General features: G+C 37.8%; 2 protein-coding genes across 3 annotated transcripts in view; one reads left to right on the forward strand and one right to left on the reverse strand.

The window, feature by feature from the left end:
* elp3 (elongator acetyltransferase complex subunit 3) overlaps positions 1-13,758 on the reverse strand; it is a 38,895-nt gene extending 25,137 nt beyond the window's left edge. The window contains exons 1-7 of the mRNA XM_079255372.1: positions 13,630-13,758; positions 13,266-13,365; positions 11,661-11,799; positions 10,723-10,793; positions 10,376-10,439; positions 8,517-8,585; positions 7,871-8,025 (exon numbers count right to left, since the gene is read on the reverse strand). Of these exons, the coding sequence (XP_079111498.1) occupies positions 7,871-8,025; positions 8,517-8,585; positions 10,376-10,439; positions 10,723-10,793; positions 11,661-11,799; positions 13,266-13,365; positions 13,630-13,651 (620 nt within the window). The 5' untranslated portion in view covers positions 13,652-13,758. The remainder of the gene's footprint in view (positions 1-7,870; positions 8,026-8,516; positions 8,586-10,375; positions 10,440-10,722; positions 10,794-11,660; positions 11,800-13,265; positions 13,366-13,629) is intronic.
* Positions 13,759-14,876: 1,118 nt separating this feature from the next.
* LOC306767392 (kinesin-like protein KIF13B) overlaps positions 14,877-23,511 on the forward strand; it is a 62,801-nt gene continuing 54,166 nt past the window's right edge. Inside the window, exons 1-4 of one of the 2 annotated variants that reach the window (XM_079255368.1) lie at positions 14,877-14,977; positions 15,131-15,199; positions 15,411-15,493; positions 17,341-17,434. In XM_079255368.1, the coding sequence (XP_079111494.1) occupies positions 15,424-15,493; positions 17,341-17,434 (164 nt within the window). In that variant the 5' untranslated portion in view covers positions 14,877-14,977; positions 15,131-15,199; positions 15,411-15,423. Of the gene's footprint in view, positions 14,978-15,130; positions 15,200-15,410; positions 15,494-17,340; positions 17,435-23,511 lie in introns of those variants that run through there. The other variant, XM_079255369.1, reaches the window with a different exon arrangement.

The raw sequence follows: 23,511 nt of genomic DNA on the forward strand, positions 1-23,511 counted from the left end.
GTGACCCAACTAAAACGTCATCTCGCTACACAAGCCAGCTGTCATTTTCTCCACTCCAGCTGCTCCAATGACCATTAGCTCCCCTCATACCGGCCCTGACTCCCTTAGATTTTGTATCTACTGGCAATAAACGTCCATCTTTTACAGTCTGTTGGCTGATTTACTCTAATTACAAGAGTTTATGCTCCAGAGAGGATGATCAGATTGTTGGAGGTGAATCAATAAAAAGTCTATTATCTCAGGCGATTATATCGAGGCATCTCGCTGCTGCGTTCGGATCAAGAGGAGGGTGCGCACGGCGAGAGGTTGGGACGTGAGCGTCATACACACAAGCTTTGTTTTTCGTCTGCAAACACTGGAAATATCACGCGCACACACACCAAGTCGAAGACGCTGTTGAGGTCAGTTTTTCAAGCAGTCGACACAATGACTGTAATCACGGTTTCTTAACAACAGGGCCAATCAAAGCACACGCCAAAATGCATGTAGTCACACACACACGTGTAACAAAGGAGACAAACACACTCATTCAGACTGGCCTCGAGCCTTATCAGGCTTTAGGAAGGGAAATGGGTTCTACTTGACACAGCGGTCAGCTGGCTTTTCATCCACCAGTAAAAAGCCATTATTGGGTCCAATCGTCTCAACGAGGCAACATTTAATAAAATCTGCCTCGACGTTAAATCTGCTCCGAGTCGTCTGGAAAACTGCAACTCATCCATACTGAGCAGACGTGTGGCTGATCTCATTCACTGCTCACCTCAGTCAGCAAGCGAGAAATCGATTGAAAGTAAGTGAAGAGGACTTATGGAGAGAAGCTTCACTTATCTTCCCACCTGCATTTACAATGAGCTCATTCAACAGCTGGTTCCACGGCAGCAGCTCCCTGGTTACGCTCAGACGGCGTATTTAAGTAGCAGGGTTTAGTATTCTCCGTCAGGTTTACATGGAAGTAGTCATTCCGCATTGAGGTTTAACTGGAGAACACATTTATTCACCTGAACTTACTTCAGCTTTAGATCTGGAGGTTGGGAAGGGTTCTGATTGGACGGGGGGCGGACACGATGTGCTTACCAGGGCTGTGACGATACGCTTTCGTCCCGATTCAAAGTGATTCCGATTTTTTGGTACCAATTATATTTAAATTGCGATTCCCACGATTCTTCGGTATCGCTGATTTTTGTAGACTGAAAACAAACAAAAAACAAAACAAAAAAAATTCGTTCAGGAAAAAACACCGACCATCATCCTGCTGCAATAATGCCCAAGTAACAAGATCAATAAAAACAATAAAAATGACAAAAAAAATGTATAATGGATTATATTTAATTATTATTTAAAAAATAGATTTTTTTTTAAAGGTAGAGTATGTAAGATTTTCAATATTTTCAAAATAAATTAACTAAAAAAATAACTACAATCATAATTAGATAGTTTTTTAAACATGTAGGTTCCAGTCTGTCCATATTTGATATGTTATTAAATTACAAGTTTAATTAATGACAAAGACCCTTCTTGAATGTTTTCTGACCAGTTAAAAAAAAAAAAAAGAAAAGTACTTTTTCCCACCAGTAGGGGGAGTATAAGCCCATTTATTGCAGAGTGGCTCCGAGCTACAGCTCACAAGCGATTCCTACCCTCATTGGAGCTGGCAAGGAGGAGTGGTGAGGGGTGAGTTTTGCTCATTACTGCCATCCTGTGGTCGTTTGTGGAGGTAGCAGTTTTGTGGTTTTGCTCACGACCTGGTGTTTGCCACCTGGTGGTGGAAAGAATCGCCTTGAAATCTTACATACTCTGCCTTTAAACAAAAAAAAAAAAAAAAGATTTTTTTCAAACAAAAATAAAAATCTATTTTAAAATTGTGAATAAAAAAATCCCATTATTTACCAAGATTTCCCACCCCTGGTATGTACGTTTACTGGAAATAAACAAACTCCGCTTCGTGCTTGTCATCCTTTCAGATGTAACATAGAAAACTAACAACACAAAAACCAACTCAACACGAAAATGATACTTCACTTTTTTCAGCAGCTGAGGAGGAAAACAGTAATAACGTACCGGGAGGAAGAAAACTACGCAGAATATGTACGTCATCCGATCAAGACAAGCGACGAGCATCCGCAGAAAAACGGAAATAATTTGGAAAAGAATGAACATTTTATGACAGAGGAATGAATCAGGTTGGATTTAAAATGGGAATAAACCTGCCACTTACTTCAGAATTAGGTTTAGTTCACATTTGTTATTTTCATTTGGAATTATGCATTGATGTGGTCATTTTTTATTTGTTTAAAACGGTTTTTACTTTTATTCAGAGTTAAAACTATCTTGTAAACGTGGCCTTGAGTCCCAGCTTCCTTTGGATGTTCCTGTCTGAGATTTTCAGACTTTAGATGGGTCAAAGTTTTCTAATAAATACAGAAGTGTCAAATACAACCCCAACCTAAACAGACCCAAAGAGAATATAAGTCTGAATGAGAAAAAATAAACTTCACTGTGCCTCCATTCTCCTCTGATTTACTGGGAAGGAGGAAGCCTGCAAGGGTAAATTCAAGCTATGTGTCGATTATTAATGACTATTGAGAAAAGACTTCCTTCCATTTTGTATAAATATTCTAATTAGGGTTCCATCAGGACCGTGTAACCACACCAGTAGAGGACATGAGGTCAATGTGGGGAACATGTGCCAAACACAACAACACACACAACTGTGCTGTTGTGCAGCTGCTGGCTTGTTTACATCTGTTCCACCTGAAGATCGCGCTGCTGCAGCGTCAACAGCAGGAACCAGCAGATATGGAGAACATGTCGAGGTTACATGTTATATGTAACGTGTCCTGCAACACGCAGAGCTTTTATCTGTTCACGCGATACGTCTTGTTCCATTTGAAGCCTTACTCTTTAATCATCATAGCGCCCCCCGCAGCCGTGTTGTGTGCACTGCAGCGGTCTCGTCAAGATGAAGGTGAAGCCTTTCTAACAGTTTTGCCACCACTTTCACACCTGAGAAATTCATCCAAATTTAATAACAAATAAAATAAAATAAAATTTGCCTTTTCCTGTTAAGTGCATTAATTGTATTAACTTTAATCAACTCATCAGTTTAGGGGAATTAATGAAAATGGTTTAATTAATAAACAAACAAATAAATAAATGACTAAATAAAAAAAAAAATAGACAAAACAAAATTAATAATACACAATTAATAAAATATTAAATCTGAAAATAAAATAAAATAAAAATAAAATTTGCCATTTTCTTTTAAGGGCATTAATTGTATTAACTTTAATCCACTCATCAGTTTAGAGGAATTAATGAAAATGGTTTAATTAATAAACAAACAAATAAATAAATGACGAAATAAAAAATAGACCCAATACAAATAAGAATAATACACAATTATTAAAATATGAAATGTGAAAATTAAATAAAATTAAATAAAATAAAATAAATTTTGTTCGGTGCACAAATTCTATTAATTTAACTAAACTTATCAATTTAGAGCGAGTAAGGAAGCTGGTTGCATAAATGTTATTTCAAACAGGTGAACTCAAGTAATTGGTAATCATGAACTGATACAAAATACACATAACTAGATAAAAGAGCAAAAACAAAGATTGTCAAAAAGCTGTGTAGAAAAAGCTCATTGATTCTTTTTAAAAGCAATATTCTTAAAAAAAAAAAATTAATAACAAATAAAAAGGATTAATAGATTTCTCTCCTTAAAGTGCAGAATGGCAGGTTGGGAAACGTGGAGAGTCAAAGCTCAAAAAACAAACATGAACTCCATGTGCAACACAAAACTTCATATAACTGGGAAAAAAGACACAGTTTAAAATCTGCATTATGCTCAGTCCAATCAGTGTTAAAAATCTCCATAGGAACAAACCAATGCTGTGTGTGTGCTCTGGACCACAGACGAAGCTCATTTACGCTTCTGTCACGGATCCTGAACCCTGAGATTTCAGTGATGCCTTCAGCACCGTAAAATATGCTGCTTCCAGGTCTGACCAATCCCGAGTACAGAAAAGATGCAGATTTTCTCCATGAAAATCAGGCCTGAACTGCTGCACAGCTCAAAGAAACAGCATGCAAGCATGACAGATGGTCAAGTTGGAGGCAACAGCTGTCACGTTTCCAGGTGCAGCAACAGAAACAAAGAACCGCGTCTGCAAACACGCGACCGAAAGCAGCGACACCATCCCACTTCACAGAGCTTCAATGAGAAAACACAACCATTCAGGATGATCATTGTGTTCAATGCATCTGGATGGGTTTGCATAAACATCCAACACCATCTTCTCCATGTTCTTCATCTTCATCACCTTCTGAGGAGTTTTATTTAATCACCATCTATCTGAGGCGTACATTAGGAGCACAGAGACCTGCAGCGCTCATGCACGAAAACGTCACAGTTAATTCCTCTACAGATGCAAAAAAAAAGGATCTTTTTCTACTTTATTGTGACAATTTAAACTTATTTCATTAATTACGTTTTACAAAGTGACGATATTTTTTTCACCTGCTGCAGTAAATTATACTTTATATAAATATACATAAATGTAACCAACCACATGTACCCCTTATCTTTATACTTTATCTATATGGTTACATACCTAAGAAAGATCATTTTTAATATTAAAATGTTGTCAAAAGATATAAAACACCTCATGACTTGGTTTCTTCTGGCAAAGAAAAATAAATGGGATGTTTTTCCAACCCAGATTTCCTGATTTTGGGTTTTAAAAACTTCACAATATAAATATAAAAAACTAAAAATGTTCTGGTTGCGGGAAGGCTCATGGATAAAAACCAAACACCATTTCTGGAAATATGTGAATGAAAAACAATGATATATTAAATATCTTAAAAGTTCTTACAGAAATACTCAAGAGGATACTACTACTACTACTACTCGGTAAATTAAATAGGAGGAAATGTTAAGTGGTGGACTGGCTCCCTCTGGTGAACAAACCTGCTCCTGTTTCCACAGGAAAGTCCAACACAAACAGCGACAAACAAGGACAAATAAAGCTAAACATCACACAAAAAGCAAACTCTGAAGGAAACTATCTGTACCTGAGAGCTAAAAGAATAAAACGAAACGAGGAAGTTTACATTTCTGCTCATTTCAATCATCTTCCTGTTAAAGAGTTTAAGCACTAAAACATTTACCCAGTAAAACTCCTAGAAACTCCAACCAGTTTAGTGCTGCAGCTTAAAGCTTCGTAGGTACAACAGGATCCCAGAGACACTGCCGTCTTTACCGGCCCTGAAGTCATTTAACCTGAGATGAGGTGGGAAACGGTCCTGTAGTCTGATTAATGGATTCTTTCTGGACGCTGCAGCTGTGCGACGTGAAAATGCCGTTAAAAGCACGACTGAGGTGGTCGAGGGTTCATTAGAGCACATGACAGCGAAGGTACCGTTAAAGCTGGAATGGAACATCTGCTGCCAGCTACATAATGTAAAGTTTAAGGGCCATTTCTGCCCCGTACGTATGGAAACGTTGTCATTCGCCGCCGCCGCCATACTTCCATCGGTTGTTTATGTTTGCCATGCTTCTTCAGGCAAATCACCCACTGGTGACATGAGAGTTTACTTCTGCACCAGCTGGTGGCAGTAATTCACTTCTAGTTGTCTGCAACCGCTCCACGTGCCTGACACACTCACACAGCCAGAGTGTGTGTGTGTGTGTGTGTGTTCAAACTTCTGACCACTGACATGTAATTTATAAGTACTTTCCAGATTTATCTTCATCTGCTTCCTATTAAGTACAGAAGAGAATTTAAGATCCATTCTCCTCTCATGCAAAGCTGCACTGTAGCTTCATGTTTTCCCAACAGAGCGCTTCACTCTCAGCCTGCGGACTCGCTGTGAGTCTCCAACAGTAAAATAGGAGGCAGATTCTTCGGTTATCACACACCTCTCTGCAGAAGCAGCTCCTGGTTTGCTTCTGGAACGCTTCAAACTTTAGGCTTGGCTTCTGGACTGTAAGTCATCCCTTTTGTTATACTGAAGCGGCGACTTCTGGCGGTAAAAAGTGAAGCATAAAACTGCAGTTCCCCCTTCATCCACTAGGGGCTCCAAAACAGAACATATCCCCATAGACTCCCATGTTAAAAAGACCAACTTCACAGCAGAAATAAACATGTTTACAGCCTGGTTCAAAAATCCATTGTAGGTTTAATAGGTCAGGTTTACCTTCATGACAACTGTGGGGGGAGTGAATTTTTTCTAACTCGCCCATTTAGAAGTAATTGAATCTCAAATTTGGCATATTTAGGGGCGTGTCCTTTTGATTGACAAGTACGCGATCTCCCGGTTCAAGTCAGAAGAACGTAGAACAACCGCGGTTTTTAGCCGGTTAACAACGTGACTTAGTTTTAGCTTGCTTACCTCCGTTAGCTGGTTAGCTCCTGTTATCTCTGGGTTAGCTCGGTTAGCTCTTAGCTACAGGCAACTAAATTTGCTCGATGTCAACCATCCACCATGACGCTCACAGCCCCCCTCTCAGCTCCACCTTTTTGCCCGTATATGTTTTTTCTGGGCGAGACGACACGCATGCCTCTGCTAAGATGGCGACGGTAGAAACCGCCCACCGAGCTTCAGTTCAGCTCTTCAGAAACCTACGGATGACATTACAGAGATCTTTTTATATACAGTCTATGGTCATACTGTCACGGGATCATCCTGCAGGAGGAAGTGTGAGGACACGCTGAGCAACTGCCTGCACGGTTTTCTGTTTACTCTTTATTCTACACGCCCACCTGGTGGAGGAAAAGAAGTTTCCTCATCTAAGCAGCTATCTTTATAAACTGGTTGATATGATTATGACTGATGTGATTATGTCCTCCAGCTCTCGCTGGAGCAGCTGGGTGTGAAGCAGCACCTCCTAATCTGGTCCTCAGCCAGTGGAATGTCCTCTCCGGGTCAGGAATGAGGTCCTGACCCGGATACCTCGGGGTGTTCACGAGTAAAGGAAGGAAGAAGCGTGAGATTGATAGGTGGATCGGTGCGGCCTCTGTAATAATGCAGACTGCGGCGGTGTGTCGTCAAGAAGGAGCTGAGTCAACAGAAGAAACTCTCCATCTACCAGTCAATCTATGTTTCCACCCTCAGCTACGTTCACCAGCCGTGGGTATTGTCTAGGGGTGGGAAAATCGGAAATCAGGATTTTTTGCTGCACAATTTAACTTTTTTTTTTTTTTTTTTTTTTTAAATCTTTTTTTTTTTTTTTTTTTCCAAATAAATGAAAATAATCCATTATAAATTTTTTGTCATTTTCATTGATTTTTTTTTACTTGTCTTCTTGTGCATTATAGCAGCAGAATGATGGTCTGACTACTGTGTTGTTTTTTCCTCATTGAAATGAAGAAAAATGATGAACAAAGATAAAGTTTTCTACATTTTTTTTTTGTTTTTGTTTTTAATCTACAAAAATAATTAATATTGAAGAATTGTGAGAATCGCAATTTAAATCAAATCAGCACCCAAAAAAATCAGAATCAAATCGGGATAAAAGCATATCGTCACAGCTCTAGTATCGTCCAAATGAACTAGATCACGATTACAAGCGGCTGAATTGAGTTTCCTCCGCAGGCTGGCCGGGTTCTCCTCTGGAGACAGGGAGAGAAGCTCGGTCATCCAGGAGGATCTCCACAAGGAGAGAAGCCAGATGAGATTCATCCTAACCAGATGAACCACCTTCTGGACGCCTCCCTGGTGAGGCGTTCCAGGCACCAGTAGGAGACCCAGGATGAACTGGGAAGATTACATCTCCCAGACGCTCCGCAGAGCACCTCAGGATCCGTTGGATGAGCTGAAATAAGCATCCGGGGAAACAAAACACTTAAACCCGATCTCATACCTGACGGCCTCCGCTACATTATTGGAGGTGTGTCCTGACAAGGCGTCATGGAGGTTCCTGATGAAGTAGTCCCTGTAGTCCTCAGGCAGAGCCATGAAGGTCCCACCCATCACGATGAACTCCACCTTGTCGACACTGTGGCCCAGCTGCTTCAGCTGCAGATCACACACACACATCAAACCACTTGTCATCCACACGTGGCTGTTTGTAAAGAAAGCATCGTGCCGTCTAACGGATGAAGATAATGGATGTAAAGCTTGTTGCTTGATGTAAAACAGCTGATTCATTCCCTCCATTAGAGACATGAAAACTGTGGCAAATTAAGACAAACGACTTTGCTCTGCTGCGTCAGATTAATGTGACCATAAATTTAAACAATTATAATAATTGGGGTTAGGTCTGAGCCATGAAACGCTTCGCAGCATCCATCATTCACTGTCGTTGTCATGGTAACGTAAGTTAAAGAACGTCAGGTTTGTAAAGCAGCTCTTATCATAAGAAGCTAATATGTTCGTGAGAAAGCCGTCAAATTCCACAGCTGCTAAACAGAGAAACTAAACTGGTTCAGAGCAAAACACCTGGAAGTACGTCAGAGGACATGAAGTCAGTCTGCTGGATTTCCAGTGGAGTGAAGCGATTCACTGACCTGCTCCACTCTGTGTCGGGTCTGCAGATACGGGTCGTAGCGGGCGCGGATTGCTCTCATGGACGTTGGCTGTCAAAAGCAGATCAGCAGGAATCATTTAGTAAACAAAAGGAAACTCCTTGTGCTTCTTGTACCCTTCATGTAGGAAATAAAGCGAGCCAGACGGGAAAATATGTTCAAATCATTGGCTGAAGTCTCCATGGTGATCCGGCGTTGCGTTTTCTGAGACGTAGCGTTGAAGGACAAACTGATTCTAATGGTTCACAGTAGAGGTGGAAAAATAAAAGATCAGGATTTTTTTGATTCACAATTTTAAAACCTTTTTTTTATTTTTAACAAAAAATCTTTTTTTTTTTTTTAAAAAAAAAATTTTTTTGTCATTTTTATGGATCTTTTTACGCGTCTTCTTGGACATGATAGCAGCAGAATGATTGTCTGGTAACTAGGGGTGGGAAAATCGAACCGAAAATTCAAATTTTTGCTTCACAATTTTAAAATCGATTGTTTTTTCAAACAAATAAAAATAATCCATTTAAAACAAATTTGTCATTTTTATTGTTTTTATTGATCTTTTTACTTGTTGTCTTTGGCATTATAGCGGCAGAATGATGGTCTGGTTACTGAGTTGTTTTTTTCTAATTGAAATCAAGAAAAATGACAAGCAAAAAAGTAAGTTTTATACATTTATTTTGTTTTTAATTTGAACAAAAATCAGAGATGTCAAAGAATTGTGAGAATTGCAATTTAAATCGAATCGCCACCCAAAAAAAATTGGAATTGAATCGAATCGGGACAAAGGCATCTCGTCACAGCCCTACTGGTTACTGTGGTGTTTATTCCTAATTGAAATCAAGAAAAATGATGAGCAAAATAAAGTTTTATACACATATTTGTTTTGTTTTTAATCTACAAAATCAGCAATATCGAGGAATTCTGAGACTCACAATTTAAATCAAATTGGCACCCAAATCGAATCGGGAAACAGCATCTGGTCACGGCTCTAGTTGGCAGTGAAAAGAGTCGTGTTACTGAACCGGAAGGATTAAGATCAAATTAAATGTGTTTGATAATTAAATATAAATGTGTCCAAACTTTTGAGTTTCAGAGGAGGAGGCTGCTACGACCCCCCAGGGCCCCCTGCTGCCATGCATGTTGTAGACATGTTCCTCCTTCATGTAACACATGCAGAGCGGGGGGTCCTGCAGAGTAACGCTGTACTCACCGGACTTCATAACAAGGCTCAGATGTGGGAAATTATAAAGTACATTATTCCTGAAATGTACAACTTTTCCAGGATTTTCAGAGAAATTCGATGTAAAAAGTCCAAATTGCCTTTTTTTAGGCTCGAGATTTGCTGGAAATGTTGACTTTTATCATCTGCTGAGTTCATCCTCCGAATGCTCATGTTAGATGGGTTAACTGGGAGGAAAGCAGGAAAGTCTTCGTTGATGGAAAAAGCAACACCAGAATAAATTACTTTTGTAAACAAAGAATAAAAACTGTTTTTCTTTTGACGAGGCTTAAAACTCGGGGACTTTAAACACTCCCCACCCTGGAGTGTTTTAAGTCTCGTCTTAAGACTCACTTTATTCTCTGGCTTTTAACACTGAGGTAGTTGTGTGGTCCTCTGTGTCTTTTTATTTATTTATTTATGTTTATTAACTTATTTATTGGTTTTTACCTGTTTATTGGGATTGATTTGAAGCTTATTACTTTGTATTTATTGATATTTGAGTATTTTAACATTTTTACTCTGTGCAGCACTTTGGAAACTGTTTACGTTTATAAAACGTGCGATACAAATTAATTAAATGATAAATAAAGTGGATTGGTTTGCAGATGAAATGAAATGACTTTACCTCGTAGCCGGTGTAAGACTGTGTGGAGTACTCAAAGTCAGAGTCCGGTCCTCCTGGACAGTATCTGGGAGTGTAAACATGGATTTCATTTATAAACTACATTTCTGAACATGAGATGATGAAAAAAGATTTAAAAAAATGGTTAAAGAAAGCTTTTCTCTCAACGGCCGTCAAAAAGCCCAGTTCCTGATCCACATCGACCTCACATGACATTTGTGTTTATTGACTTTTACTTTTGTCAAAACAATTATTTACATAACTACTCTCTGTCTACAGCTACTATTTAGCATGATTAAAAAAACAAAATGCATTTTAACAACAACAACAACAACCCGGAGCTCACTTACACGCAGATGTTTCCTGTGAAGCTGATGTGAGGACATCGATGAGGTTTGCACATCACGGCCACAACTGCAATCTGCAACACATATTAGATGTTTTAAAATTTCATCTTTTCTGCTTTAAATCTAAAAAATCATCTTCCACCTTGATAATGATTTTTTTTTTTTTTTTTTTTAAAACAAAACTGCAGGTAAAGCTGAAGCAGAACCATCAGCTTCTCTTCCACAATGTGAGGAGAAATGAGTCCAGACGTTCTCCCACGTTGCTCCTCACAACAACACGTTCTCCTGGAGATGTGATATGCTGGAAACACGAGGGAATGGATACGAGAGGATCTACTCCAGACCATTACAGACTATTATCCAGCAGGTTTTCCCTCCTGAAACACACCTGAATGGAATCAACGCATCATTAAGAGGCTTGTTTAAAATTTGACCACAAGCTGTTGGAGAACCACATCATTTAAATCAGACGTGTTGCAGGAGGAGAACATCTAAACCCTGAAGGACTCTGGACGAGATGTTGTTGATTCCTGCTTTTATTTGCAGGAACTGGACAGTGGAAATTCCCATTTCCTTCCCATTATAAGCAGCAGAAATGACCAGTTATTGTATTAATAACGATGCTGCACGCATCTCTGAACCCACTCTTTTCTCACTCGCACACAAGCAGTAAAAGTTCTGTCAGATTTGCTGCATTCATCATGATATTTTACTGGAGACTTGATCAGAAAAGCAAAAAAAATAAAATTTTAAATCTCCACAGAAAGTCTGAAGCAAGTGCTGCGGGAAAAGGCCACTCCTCCAAACATTCCAGACCAGTGCAAGTGGGAAAATGGTTAAAAACTTCTGTAAATTACAGCGAAATGGTGAAAAAGCTCGGGAAAGTTTAAAGAACACCACTTAAAGACAGAATGATGGACAGAAGAATGAGCGCTTCTCACCCCGCTGGCGGTGCGGATCGGTTTGGCTTTGAGTTTCGGCACCAGAACACGGCGATACTGCGGTGGAACGGCTGCAATAATATCCACCAATCGAGGCTGAGCTTCAAGTCCATATTTAGCTGATGTCTTAGTCTTCACCCTGTTAAAATAATGGTAAAGATAAAAACAGATTTATGTAAAGCATTCATTCATCATCCTCACCACTTAATCCGGTATCCAGCAGGTTTTTGTTGTTTCCCTGCACCAACGCAGCTGATTCAAATCAAATGGTTCCAGCAGCTTCTTGTCAACATATTTATGGATTTCGGTCAGGTGTGTTGGAGCATGGAGACAACAAAAACCTGCAGGATACCGGCCCTCGAGGACCAGAGTTTGACACCCCCGGTCTACAGTATAATGTGTGAGAGAATTTACTTTATTTTTTTTACATGTATAACCTTGGAAAATGTAAGAAAAAGCCTTATTGTGGTGTCTAATTAGAATGCCAAAGCTCGTCCCAACTTGTGCAACTATGAAACAAAATAACTACATAATAAAACCTACTGAACTGTACCCCCACATGTACATGCATCTACTAGGGAGAGTGGCTTGTGTTGTTTTTATTGTGATTTTAATGTGATTTAACCTATGTCTGTCTGATCAATTATTTATTTTTAACACGCACTTGTAAGAGGTGGAACAGTGAGTGTTTTTATTGAGTCGCTGGACAATTTGAATTTCCCTGTTAGGGACGAATAAAGTCAGTCTATCTATCTATCTGTCTATCTAAATATCTACAGTTGTGCTCATATTTATTCATACCCTTTCATTAAAGAAGGGAAAAAAAACTGTTGACTGTAAAATAAGCTTAAATTGACTAAAGTAATAAATAAATAATTTATGAAAATCATTACATTATTTTCTAATTCTGGTTCAACAGATTTTTTTTTTTTTTTTAAAAAGCAAACAAATAAGATAATTTATTACATATTACATCAGTCTTAAACTAATATTTAGTCGAGCAATCCGTTAATGTTTCTGCTCCAGTCAGGTGTTTTCTGTTCCTCTCAGTCAGACTTCTGCACCGTATTCTGACAGGTATTTTGTCCCACTGTTCAACAGAAAAGTCTCTAATTTGTCCAGGACCAAATTGTTTGTTTGTTTTTTTCCTTTCTTCAACCCCAATTAAATAAAAAAAAAAACCAGTGTCTTATATTACCAAATTATATTTTTGCAAATTTTTAGTTATTGTTCCTTTTTTTTATTCTCCACTTATTTGAGTGACTGTTGTAAATTCTGCCTTTTCTTTAATTAAAGGGGATGAATACATATGAGCACAACTGTACCTATCTATCTATCTATCTATTCAGTCTTATTTGTAAAATAATCAAATGCTGCATACACTGCAGCCTGAACAATTCCTCATTCACAAATTAAACAAGGTGGTTTTTGCAGGTTTGCAGATACATTTAAAAAATAAATCATAGTTTCTGCATATTGACTCTGTGGAGCTGCTTGGTTTTGTAACATTAAGGAAAAAGCTCATTATGATTAATATGATCAGGTCACTTGATGAGATTTTTGTCTTGTGTGTTAGCAGGGATCATCAGAATATATATGTCTTACTTGTTGAGGTTTATATCTTTTCCCTCTTCGTGTGCTTCAACCAGCTGCTTGATGACATCTGCAATGGTCATCATCATCAGCTCAGCACGGCTCAAGTCGCCTGTCAGAGACAATCCATTAACCAGGATAAATACGTTTAAAATTGATGAGCAAACATAATTAACATCTTGATTTTTCACCATGGTAAAGATTTAAAATTTATTTAGATACATAAAAAGTTATTTAGCTTCTCTGCTGTGATTTAATGACCATATTAAGAGATGGAAGCGTGGTAGCAGCTATTAGCATTAGCAACAAGCTTCCGCTACTTGTCACTTTTAAAAAATCCATTTCCGGTCCTTTACATAATTTTTCACACACTCACTCTTTTTCTTTGGCTTTCCCATATCTTCCTATACAAGTTTCACACGAAATGGTGTTTGTTAAAGGGCATTTATTTGTCTAAGAACTCAACCGCACCGGGTAAATAGTAAACAACTCCACGTTACGACCATAGACATTATATATACAGAAGCGCCTCGGTGTAGCCGCCATATTGGATGGGTCTCTGCTTTCGAGTCATGCAGCAGATTCAACGTAGTTTCCGCACAAAACTGTTTTCTGTGAAACAACGCGTAAATATTACACACAAACAAAACACTTTTCTACATAACTGGTTGATAAATAATGGTACACAGTGAATAATCTACAAACTACAAAAAATAAATTTTACTCCTATGAGGTGTTTATGGAAAAAATATGATCTTGATGTTTCACAGGGAGAGTTTTACATGGTAGCAAAAAAAAAAGTGTGCACATCTCTACTACGCTTCAACCAGGGCTCCATCGTTTGGGTTGCCAAGGCGACAGTGATTGACGATATGAATTGGCTCAATTAATGTCGAAATGTGGGACTTTGGTAGGAATAATATGGTGTAAATCTAAATGTAAATTCAGTTCATGAATGTACACTTACATTTATCGAAATTTATTATATAATATTATATTTGAAATTTTATTTAAGGATGTTGAAACATTAAAAGATATATGTTTTTGAAAAGTTATTGTACCCCCAGGAATGCCTTGAAGTACCTCCAGGATTACGCGTACCCCCATTTGAGAAACAGTCCGTTAGTTAAATAGCATTATAAAAAATATTTTATCATGAAAGCACATAGTTTTTAACGTTTTACAGTGATCTGTATCATAACAATATCTCTGCCCTTTGTAACAAACCAAACTGTGAGATAAATCAGGTAAAAAATGGTGAGGTTATTGTCGTGGTTGGGCCTAAACCTTACAAATAAATGCATTGGAGGTGCATGGAGACCCATCCAAGATGGCGGCGTGATGAGGCGTCTATGTATATATGTCTATGGTTATGACCAAATACGGCGCTTGTCGTATGGCAATCGAAACTGTCGTAAAATAACGTACACGCATCCATAAAAACAAGTGTTTTTAACTATTTCTTAAGTTAAAAGTGCCACAGATATAACAGTAATATCCTGCCGATGCAGGATAGAGATTATTTGTTTAAAAAGTCTTTTCGGGGAAACACAGACTCGCGTCGCGCACGGATCCACGCAGTGGCGCTGAATCCCCTCTTAAAGCACAAGTCCCGCAGTGTGTGCGGGACAGCTGGGAGCTCGCGCACTAAATCTCACAGCAAATCCCTTTAGAGTTGACATGGCTTGACTGATCTCTGCGGGAAGTTTCAGGAAATGCAACAGGTGGGACAGCCGAGGGAATCAGCAGAACAGACACGAGGGGTTCCCGCTTGTGGGTTTTACTGGGAACCAGTTTCATTTGCCAGCGGTCACTGGGAACATATTTGACACTGTGTTTGTGTGTGTGAATGTGTGTGTGTGTGTTGGGGTTACCAGCCCTGGCTTAGCTACTGGAAGGTGCCTGAAGGAGTCTGAAAGGGAAACAACTGCGCACTCCTTCACACGGTTAGTTCACTTCTCCTGACTTCACCCTGCATTTAGTCTCTTTCCTAGACTGTGGAAGAAATATAACTGTTGTATTAAAGAGTAAAAACTACTGCTGTGACACAATTAAAATGGAGCCTTAGATATGTTTGTTTTAGCATATATATTTGTTGTGTTAAATAAATACACCATAAACCAGTTTTCCAGGTGTTCATTCATTGAATTGCTGCAGGTAAGGTGGCACCATGGATGACAACAACCTGAGTGACTCAAATGTAAAGGTCGCTATCCGGGTGCGACCTATGAACAGGAGAGGTGAGTGTAATGTCACACCACAAAATACACTTTAAAAAAAAAAAAAAAAAAAAAAAAAAAAAAATATATATATATATATATATATATATATATATATATATATATATATATATATATATAAATATAAATATTTAAATATATATATATATATATGTATGTATATATATATATATATATATATATATATATATATAATATATATATATATATATATATATATATATATATATATATATATATATATATATATATATATATATATATATATATATGAAACATACCTACAGAGATTCCTTCTAATTCTCTTAATCATTTGATGATGTGTTCCCTGTACAGTTGTGCTCATATGTATTTATCCCCTTTCATTAAAGAAAAGTCTGAATTTACAACAGTCACTCAAATAACTGGAGAATAAAAAAAGGAACAATAACTAAAAATTTGCAAAAATATCATTTAATAATATAAGACGTTGTTTTTTCATTTAATTGATTAAAAAAAAAAAAAAAAAAAATTGGTCCAGGACAAATTAGCACTTTTCTGTTGAACAGTGGGACAAAATCAGCTTATTTTACAGTCAGCTGTTTTTTTCCCTTCTTTAATGAAAGGGTATGAATAAATATGAGCTCAGCTGTAGATGGTGGGATCTTTAAAGACTTCCCAATTCTCAGTTTAGCTATTTTTTTTTCTATAATTATCTCACAATGTTTAGATGCAGTTTGCCTCACATTGATGAATCTCTGCACATCTTTGCATTGGAGAGATTCTGCCTTTTACACTCAGTCAGGCTTGTTATTCAGGTTGTTTTTTTATTTGTTTCAGTTACTTTTCTATCTTTTCTTGCTCCCTTTTCAACTATTTACAGATGTGTCGCATCCATCAGCTTCACACTGAGCTCATATTTTCATTAAAATGTCTCAGTTTTAGCATCTAATAAACTGTTTATGCTCTACTGGGAGTGAAATATGGCGCTTGTGAGATTAGCAAATCATTGCATCCTATTTTTGTTTGACCTTTATGGAGCTGGGGTTGTATTTCAGAAGAACTAGTGTGGATATTCTGCACTTATGTGCCCTAAACTATACAATGAGAGGAAGTTTGAGGTCAGTCTCCGCCTATTAAAATGTCCTCATGCAGGTAGGAATGGGGAAGAAAGGTGTGACTTGTCTTTACCTTGCTTAGGGAGTAGTAAACTGGTTGTAATGTTTGCACAGGCAAGTCCTGCATGAATCGGCATGGATCAAACTATTTCCTGCCTCTCCATGTTGCCCGGTGCGTGTTTTGATCACGAGGAAGTGGAATAAACTGCGATTACCACCTGTCACTCTGAACTGAAAAGTTATTCACACAGCACAGTTTATTGTACTTTGTATGTGGTTTTTTTTATGTTATCTTTACTTTAAATAAAATTTTCTTTACAAAAGTGTCAGATTTTAAAGGGAAACAGGCTTTAAAACAGTCAAGATCCATATAATTTCCACACTTTCTTTTGCAAAGTTTATACATTTTATTAATTCAATTTAATTCGATTCAAATTTTATTGTTATTTAACACAGTTTGCGTTGATCAAAGTGCTGAACAAAATTAAAATCAAGTTAAAAGTATGCATAACAAAGATATCAATAAAAAAAATATCTTTGGTTTAAAAGAAAATACTATAAGACAGAAGGTTAAACACAATAAAACTGTTATAAACAATAATAAAACCCAAGTAAAAGCAAATAAATGAAGTCTGTAAACATTTAATAAAAAAATATAAATGGCCAAGATTTCCTGTTAGCTAAGTTTTAAATGCCAGGGAGAAGAAATGTGTGTCAATATTAAGTGTGTCAATATTCTCCTTAATCCAGAGAAGGAGCTAAAAACAAAGTGTGTGGTGGAGATGGAGGGCAACCAGACCGTTCTGCATCCAGCCATCACTAACGCGAGCAAAGGAGATCCCAGGTAAGCTGCCAAACGTAATGTGTCTCACATTGGAGTCATTATTTCTCAGCAGATTTTAATCTCCTCTCAGACTTTTAGCTTCAAACTGAGACGATTTACTGCAGAGGCGTCAACATGAGTCGCGCAATGCAGAAAGTCTTTATGCCAGTTAAAGAAAAAAACACTTCTCCTTATTTTGTGTAAGACGGGGATCCTTAATCCTGGTCCTGGAGGCCCCCTGTCCTGCAGGTTTTCCAGGTGTCCCTGCTGGAACACACCAGACCAGCTCTGATGAATCCAGTGTCATTTCTGTCAGGCTGCTCTTCATTTCTCCCCATCTCCTCCTGCTTGATGGAAATTATTGTGACGTCTGCGAGGACACGCCTGCTGCCCCCCCCCCCTAGTCTCTGACTACATCTGCAGCTCTGCAAACCCAGCTGGGACACACAGCAACACCAGTATGTTCCCAGTAAATAAACTGGAGTCAGAGACGTCTCATTTGTTTCTGTTTATTTTAAAAAGTGAAACAAAGGAGCGTTTAGCGTCTCTCTGGACTCGTTCATTTTTCCCGCCAGCTTCTAGTCTGTGGTCGTGAGCAGCAGCACCTCCTCCGTCCTCCTCCTGTGGATGAAGATGCACCTTCTCCCTACATTTTACTGTCTGACCCAAACAGCGAGCCATGATGCTCCCAAACGCTCGCCGTTCTCTGCTGCGACAGCATCGGCTGAATAAATCATTGTTTAAATCACTGCGTCTAGTTTTTCACGCGCATGATGATCCCCACAGACAGTCAGAAGACTCAGCCGAAGCTCTTCTCTTTTCATGGATCAGAGATCAGATTCCCTTCCTGCCTTCACTATAAATGAACGGCTGGTGATGTCATCTCGCTGTGAAAGCACGTGGAAAAGGGAAATTTGTTTCTGAACATGTGGAAAACATTTCTCAGCTCCCATTCCTTTTTTGTTCATTTCTTTGCTTTTCTCTGAAGCTTCTTCGGTCGGGGGGGGGGGGGTGTTGCATGGCATGTGTCGTATACAGGCCACGGGTGTGTTTCAGGCTGTTTCAGAACAAAACATGCAGATTTAAAAGCCGTAATTTGTGTCTGTTTACAAAACCACAAATCTATCACTTCACATCTCGTCTTTTTTAACTTCTCTCTGGAACATTGAAGCATTAGTCGACTGATTAACAGGTTGTTTTATTGTCCTGCAGCCTCTGTGCAGAGCATAACAGCTGTCCAGATGTTCAGTGGACGTTTGCAGGAAATATCAACCTGAGCTGGATCAGAAGCAAACAGTGTGGTTGGATTTCCTCTTGGATTTAAAACGGGCTACACTAAATATCCGTCTGCAAGTCATGTACTGTTGTGCTCATATTTATTCATCCCCTTTCATTAAAGAAGGAAAAAAACAGCTGCCTGTAAAATAAGCTGAAATTGACTAAAATAATAAATAAAAATGTGATGAAAATCATATTACATCAGTCATAAAGTAATATTTAGTTGAAGAATCCTTTAATGTTTCCTCTCCAGTCAGGTGTTTTCTGTTCCTCTCAGTCAGACTTCTGCACCTGTTGACAGGTATTTTGTCCCACTGTTCAACAGAAAAGTCTCTAATTTGTCCAGGACCAATTTGTTTTATTTTATTTTTTTACTTTCTTCAACTCAATTAAATGAAAAAACAGTGTCTTATATTACTAAATTATATTTTTGCAAATTTGTAGTTATTGTTCCTTTTTTTTATTTTTTATTCTCCAGTTATTTGAGTGACTGTTTTAAATTCTGCCTTTTCTTTAATGAAAGGGGATGAATACATATGAGCACAACTGTATGTGCATATGCATGTGTGTATGTGCATATAAAGATAAGGATGTGTGTATGTGCATATAAGGATAAGGATGTGTGTATGTGCATATAAGGATAAGGATGTGTGTATGTGCATATAAGGATAAGGATGTGTGTATGTGCATGCTTGCATGTCATTTTGAGGGTAGATTTTTTATTTATTTTTTTATTTATTGCTGCAATGTAAATCAGAAGCATAGAGGCCTTCTTCAGGAATGGGATCCTTTTGGAGGAAACCAGTTTAGATCTTCCCAGTTTTCTCTACTTACTGGCAATACGATCACAGTACAGGGCAACAATACTGCACCGACCTTTTCCACTGGAAGTAGAGACCATGTGAGCGTAAACAGCTGGAGGTTTTTATTCCAGCTTCCAGCAAAAGAACTGGTTCAGAGAAAAATATGTTTTTTATTTCCCATTAATCAAAAGCAAAGGAAGGAATCAAAACTTCCAGAAACTAAAAGCAGTCGACCGTAATCTGTATTTGGTTTAAATTAATAATGTAAGAATTAAAAGTTGTTTTAATAAACTAAAGAAGAAGAAAAATGGCACTTCTATTATCACACCACCTGACGTTCTTCCCACATGTAGCCCCCCCGACGTGATGTTGCTTTTCTAATCGACAAGGTGTGTCCACAACCAGTCCTTCCCTCACCAGGTGAAATGTCCGAATAATATCAATAATAATAATAATGTGTAAATCATAACTTAGTAGATTAAAAATCAATACCCAGAATAAATGAATAGAATAACAGCCGAAGAAAACAAACGAGACATAAAAATCTGCTGCAGATACGTTTAGTGTCAGTAAACATCGTCAGGATCTGCAGCTTCATCGCAGAATAAATAAAACAAGGTGAACAGAGACGTTCAAATCTGCCTCGTAAGTAAAAATCTGTTTAAAAAAAAAAAAAAAATCCATCCAGTGTTTTTGGATGTCGTATTATTTTGTTCCACGCCTCATTCTGCAGGAGGTATCAGACTGAAGAGGTGCCAAAACGAGTCGTATCGGATGATTCTCCACGTCTTTGTAAACTTCCAAACGTCGTGCGGTCTGCCGCTGCTGCAGCTTCATCCTCCGACTGCCTGAAAGCTGATTTTCATTCCCAGTCAAATCCTTTCTGCCTCATTTAGGGCGGAAATGAGTGTAAAACAGGAAGTAGGACGTCCCCGAGTCCTCCACGTCTACGGTGACGACACCTCCCAGTCTGGATCCCTTCATTTTAATTCAGCACATATTTATCTTCAAAGGAGCAGAAAAACATCTGGAATTATTTAGAAATGATTTTTTTTTTACAGTAAACTGTGAAAAATGCAACGTTGTGAAAATGAATCGAGGGTTTAATGAGGAATTTCCTGAGTTTAATGACCTGAAAGTCTCCAAGTAGCAGCTGTGATAAGATCTGTTTGGATTGTGAGGAAATCAGCTTCAGTGGGTTCTTCATTGCCCCCCCCGTTAATCTAACCTGATATATAGGATGAACCCTGATGATTAATGTGATACCCATGGGGGGCATTGACATTATTGAGATCCTGTTCGGCCATTTTTATTATTATTCTGCCAAACTTTGCCGCGCTACTCCTCCTGCGCCGTTCAGGTCACATTCAGATCTTAAACTCTGCAGCTCCTTCAGGACATGTGTGCTACAATTTGTTTTATTTTAAATCTTTGTAGTTTTTGAGATATTTAGCATTTTGTAAAAAATAAATTCAGCCTTGTGATTGGATGAAAGTCTTTCCAACCAAATGCAGATTGGACCTTGCAAAAATTCAGCGCAGTGATTGGTCAACAGTGTTTTGGAGCTCTGCAGTGTCCGCTTCATCAATTTCCCGTCCTCAGTGTCTTTCCTGCAAAATATTTGAAAGGCTACTCTTCCGTTAGTCTCACTTCAACCATTCAGGTATCAAACTCTTCAGCCCATTCAGGAGATATGTTCTATCACTTTTGGTCTTTGAATAACTTAAAAAGTTTAAATGTTACAAGTTTTTGTCAATGTATTGAAATCCGTTCCTGTGATTGGATGAAACAGAATTCAGCTCAGCGATTGGTCCATTTTGTGCACCGGGACACAGGTACGTAATGGTATACAAAGCACGGTTTCAGATGCAGCATTTAACATACAGCTCCATTGTCATTTGTCGACTGTTGCTTGTGTGATGGCGTGCAGTTCTGCAGACTGCTCAACATGAACTACTGGTCTCACCTGCACACTTCAAGGAGCAATGGAATTTATTTGCAAATATCCCAGTTAGATATGAAGGATTTGTTCCAATAATGCTCCCTGCAACATTTCAACACTTTGATAAATCTTAAACAACTTTTAAAAAAAAAGTTTTTCACATTGAACAAAGTCTTTCACATCTTTACTGGACTTTAGTTCAGCCTCGCACATGTTTTTGCTCCTGCTAATTACAGCCGGCTGGAAGTGGAAAAAAAAGACATTCCCGCGCTAATTGGAATAATGTCTACGCTTTTTTTCTAGTGGGAAGTAAGAGTGCTCGAGGTGTAGTGAGTACAGTCAGTGTGCTTCAATACAGGAGGTCACGGGTTCAAATCCCAATGATGGCCAGTTGGAGAAAATGTTATTGAAGCATTTTTTTTTTCAATTTCTTACACTTATGCAATTTCATTTCAATCATTCAGCATAGTTCAATAAATGGGCATTCACATTAGTTATTATTTTAATAATAGCTGGTTCTAAACGGCTGTTCTAAAACAAAACGGCTGCTGTGATCAGTTTTACACCAAAGTAACAGAATTTTATTAAGATAGAAATTATATTGAGTTATAAGATTGTAAAATAAATAATTAAAAAAATTAATAGGAATAGTAAATAATGATGGTGATGATCTTTAAATTTTAATATATGTATGTGTATATATATATATATATATATATATATAGATATATATATCTCAATGATTAATTTAATAGATAAATACAAAAGTAGAAATTAAACATAAGAAATTAGAAATTTAATTGAATTAAAATGTCATGATTTGTGATTTATTTAAAATGAAGAATGAACTGAAAACTAAAAGAAAATATTAAAATATGAAAAGGTATAAATAAAAAAAAAACTCCATGTGATCAATTATAAATAACTAAGATTAAAAAATATAAAATTAAAAGCTGTAAAATATTTTCCTTCTTTTTGATAATTGTAGAAATTTTAAAATAAGTTCAAATAAATTGTGACATAAAAATGACAATAAATGATCTTAAACTAAAATAGAATTCTTTTCATAATAATATAGATTATACTTAAAGTAAATAACATTTTTAATGAGAAATTCTAATAAACTTTTGTTAATTTATAATAAAATTATATTTAGAATGATCAATATTGTTTCTGTAAAAAAAATAAAAAAAAATTATATATATATATATATATATATATATATATATTTATAATAATTACATAATTATGTACAAATAGTATTTTATAAACAATAATAAACCATTATAAAAATGATCATAAAAACGTCATGTGAAGGAACACAGCTGGGTGTGTGTTCTCTTCGTTCATGCTAACTGACATCTTTCTTCTTTCTCTGAATAATTTGGTGATTTAATGAATTTTTATTTTTATTTGAGTCTTTTTTTTTTTTTTTTTTTTTTTTTTTTTTAATCTCTGACTGAAACGGAAACCTGTCGGCTTTTAGGAGGCGCAGCCCCACCTTCCTCCTTACATTCCTCCTTTCCATGTCCTCTCCCTCCGTCTTCCCTCCATCGTTACAAAGGGTGTGTCTGTCCTCGCCCAGGTAGGCCGCCACGCAGGAACAAAGGAACGGCGGACTTGACTTGAAATGCAGAATTTTACTCAGGCTTGACGTGAAAACGTGTCAGACATCCTGTCAGTGTGGTTCTTCCACATGTTGGGGGGGTTATTCCCAGGAGTTTCTGGCTCCATGCTCAGGTTTCCTCACCCAGTAACTCTGCTGCAAGCTTCTGCCCTGCAGGCAGGGAAGAAAGAAGCTCTGTCTCTGCAGAAAGACTCTCCTGTTTCAGAATCATCTCATGGCCTTTTTTCTGTCTGCATGTATCTGTGTGTCTCATCTGCCTGGACTTGCTGCAGCACTGGTATGTCTCCCCCTCGGGGATCAGTGTGAACTGGTTTTACAGGCTCAGTCCAACGCATGCGAGTCGTTTGGTGCTTCCAGAGCAGCTTCAAAGGTCAAACAGGTTTCAACCTGGAAGAGTTGGCCCGTTTGCGTCGTTTCCACGTCGACCGCATCGCATCAACGGCTCCAT

This window comes from Telmatherina bonti (assembly GCF_933228915.1).
Source record: "Telmatherina bonti genome assembly, chromosome: 16".
NCBI lineage: Eukaryota > Metazoa > Chordata > Actinopteri > Atheriniformes > Telmatherinidae > Telmatherina > Telmatherina bonti.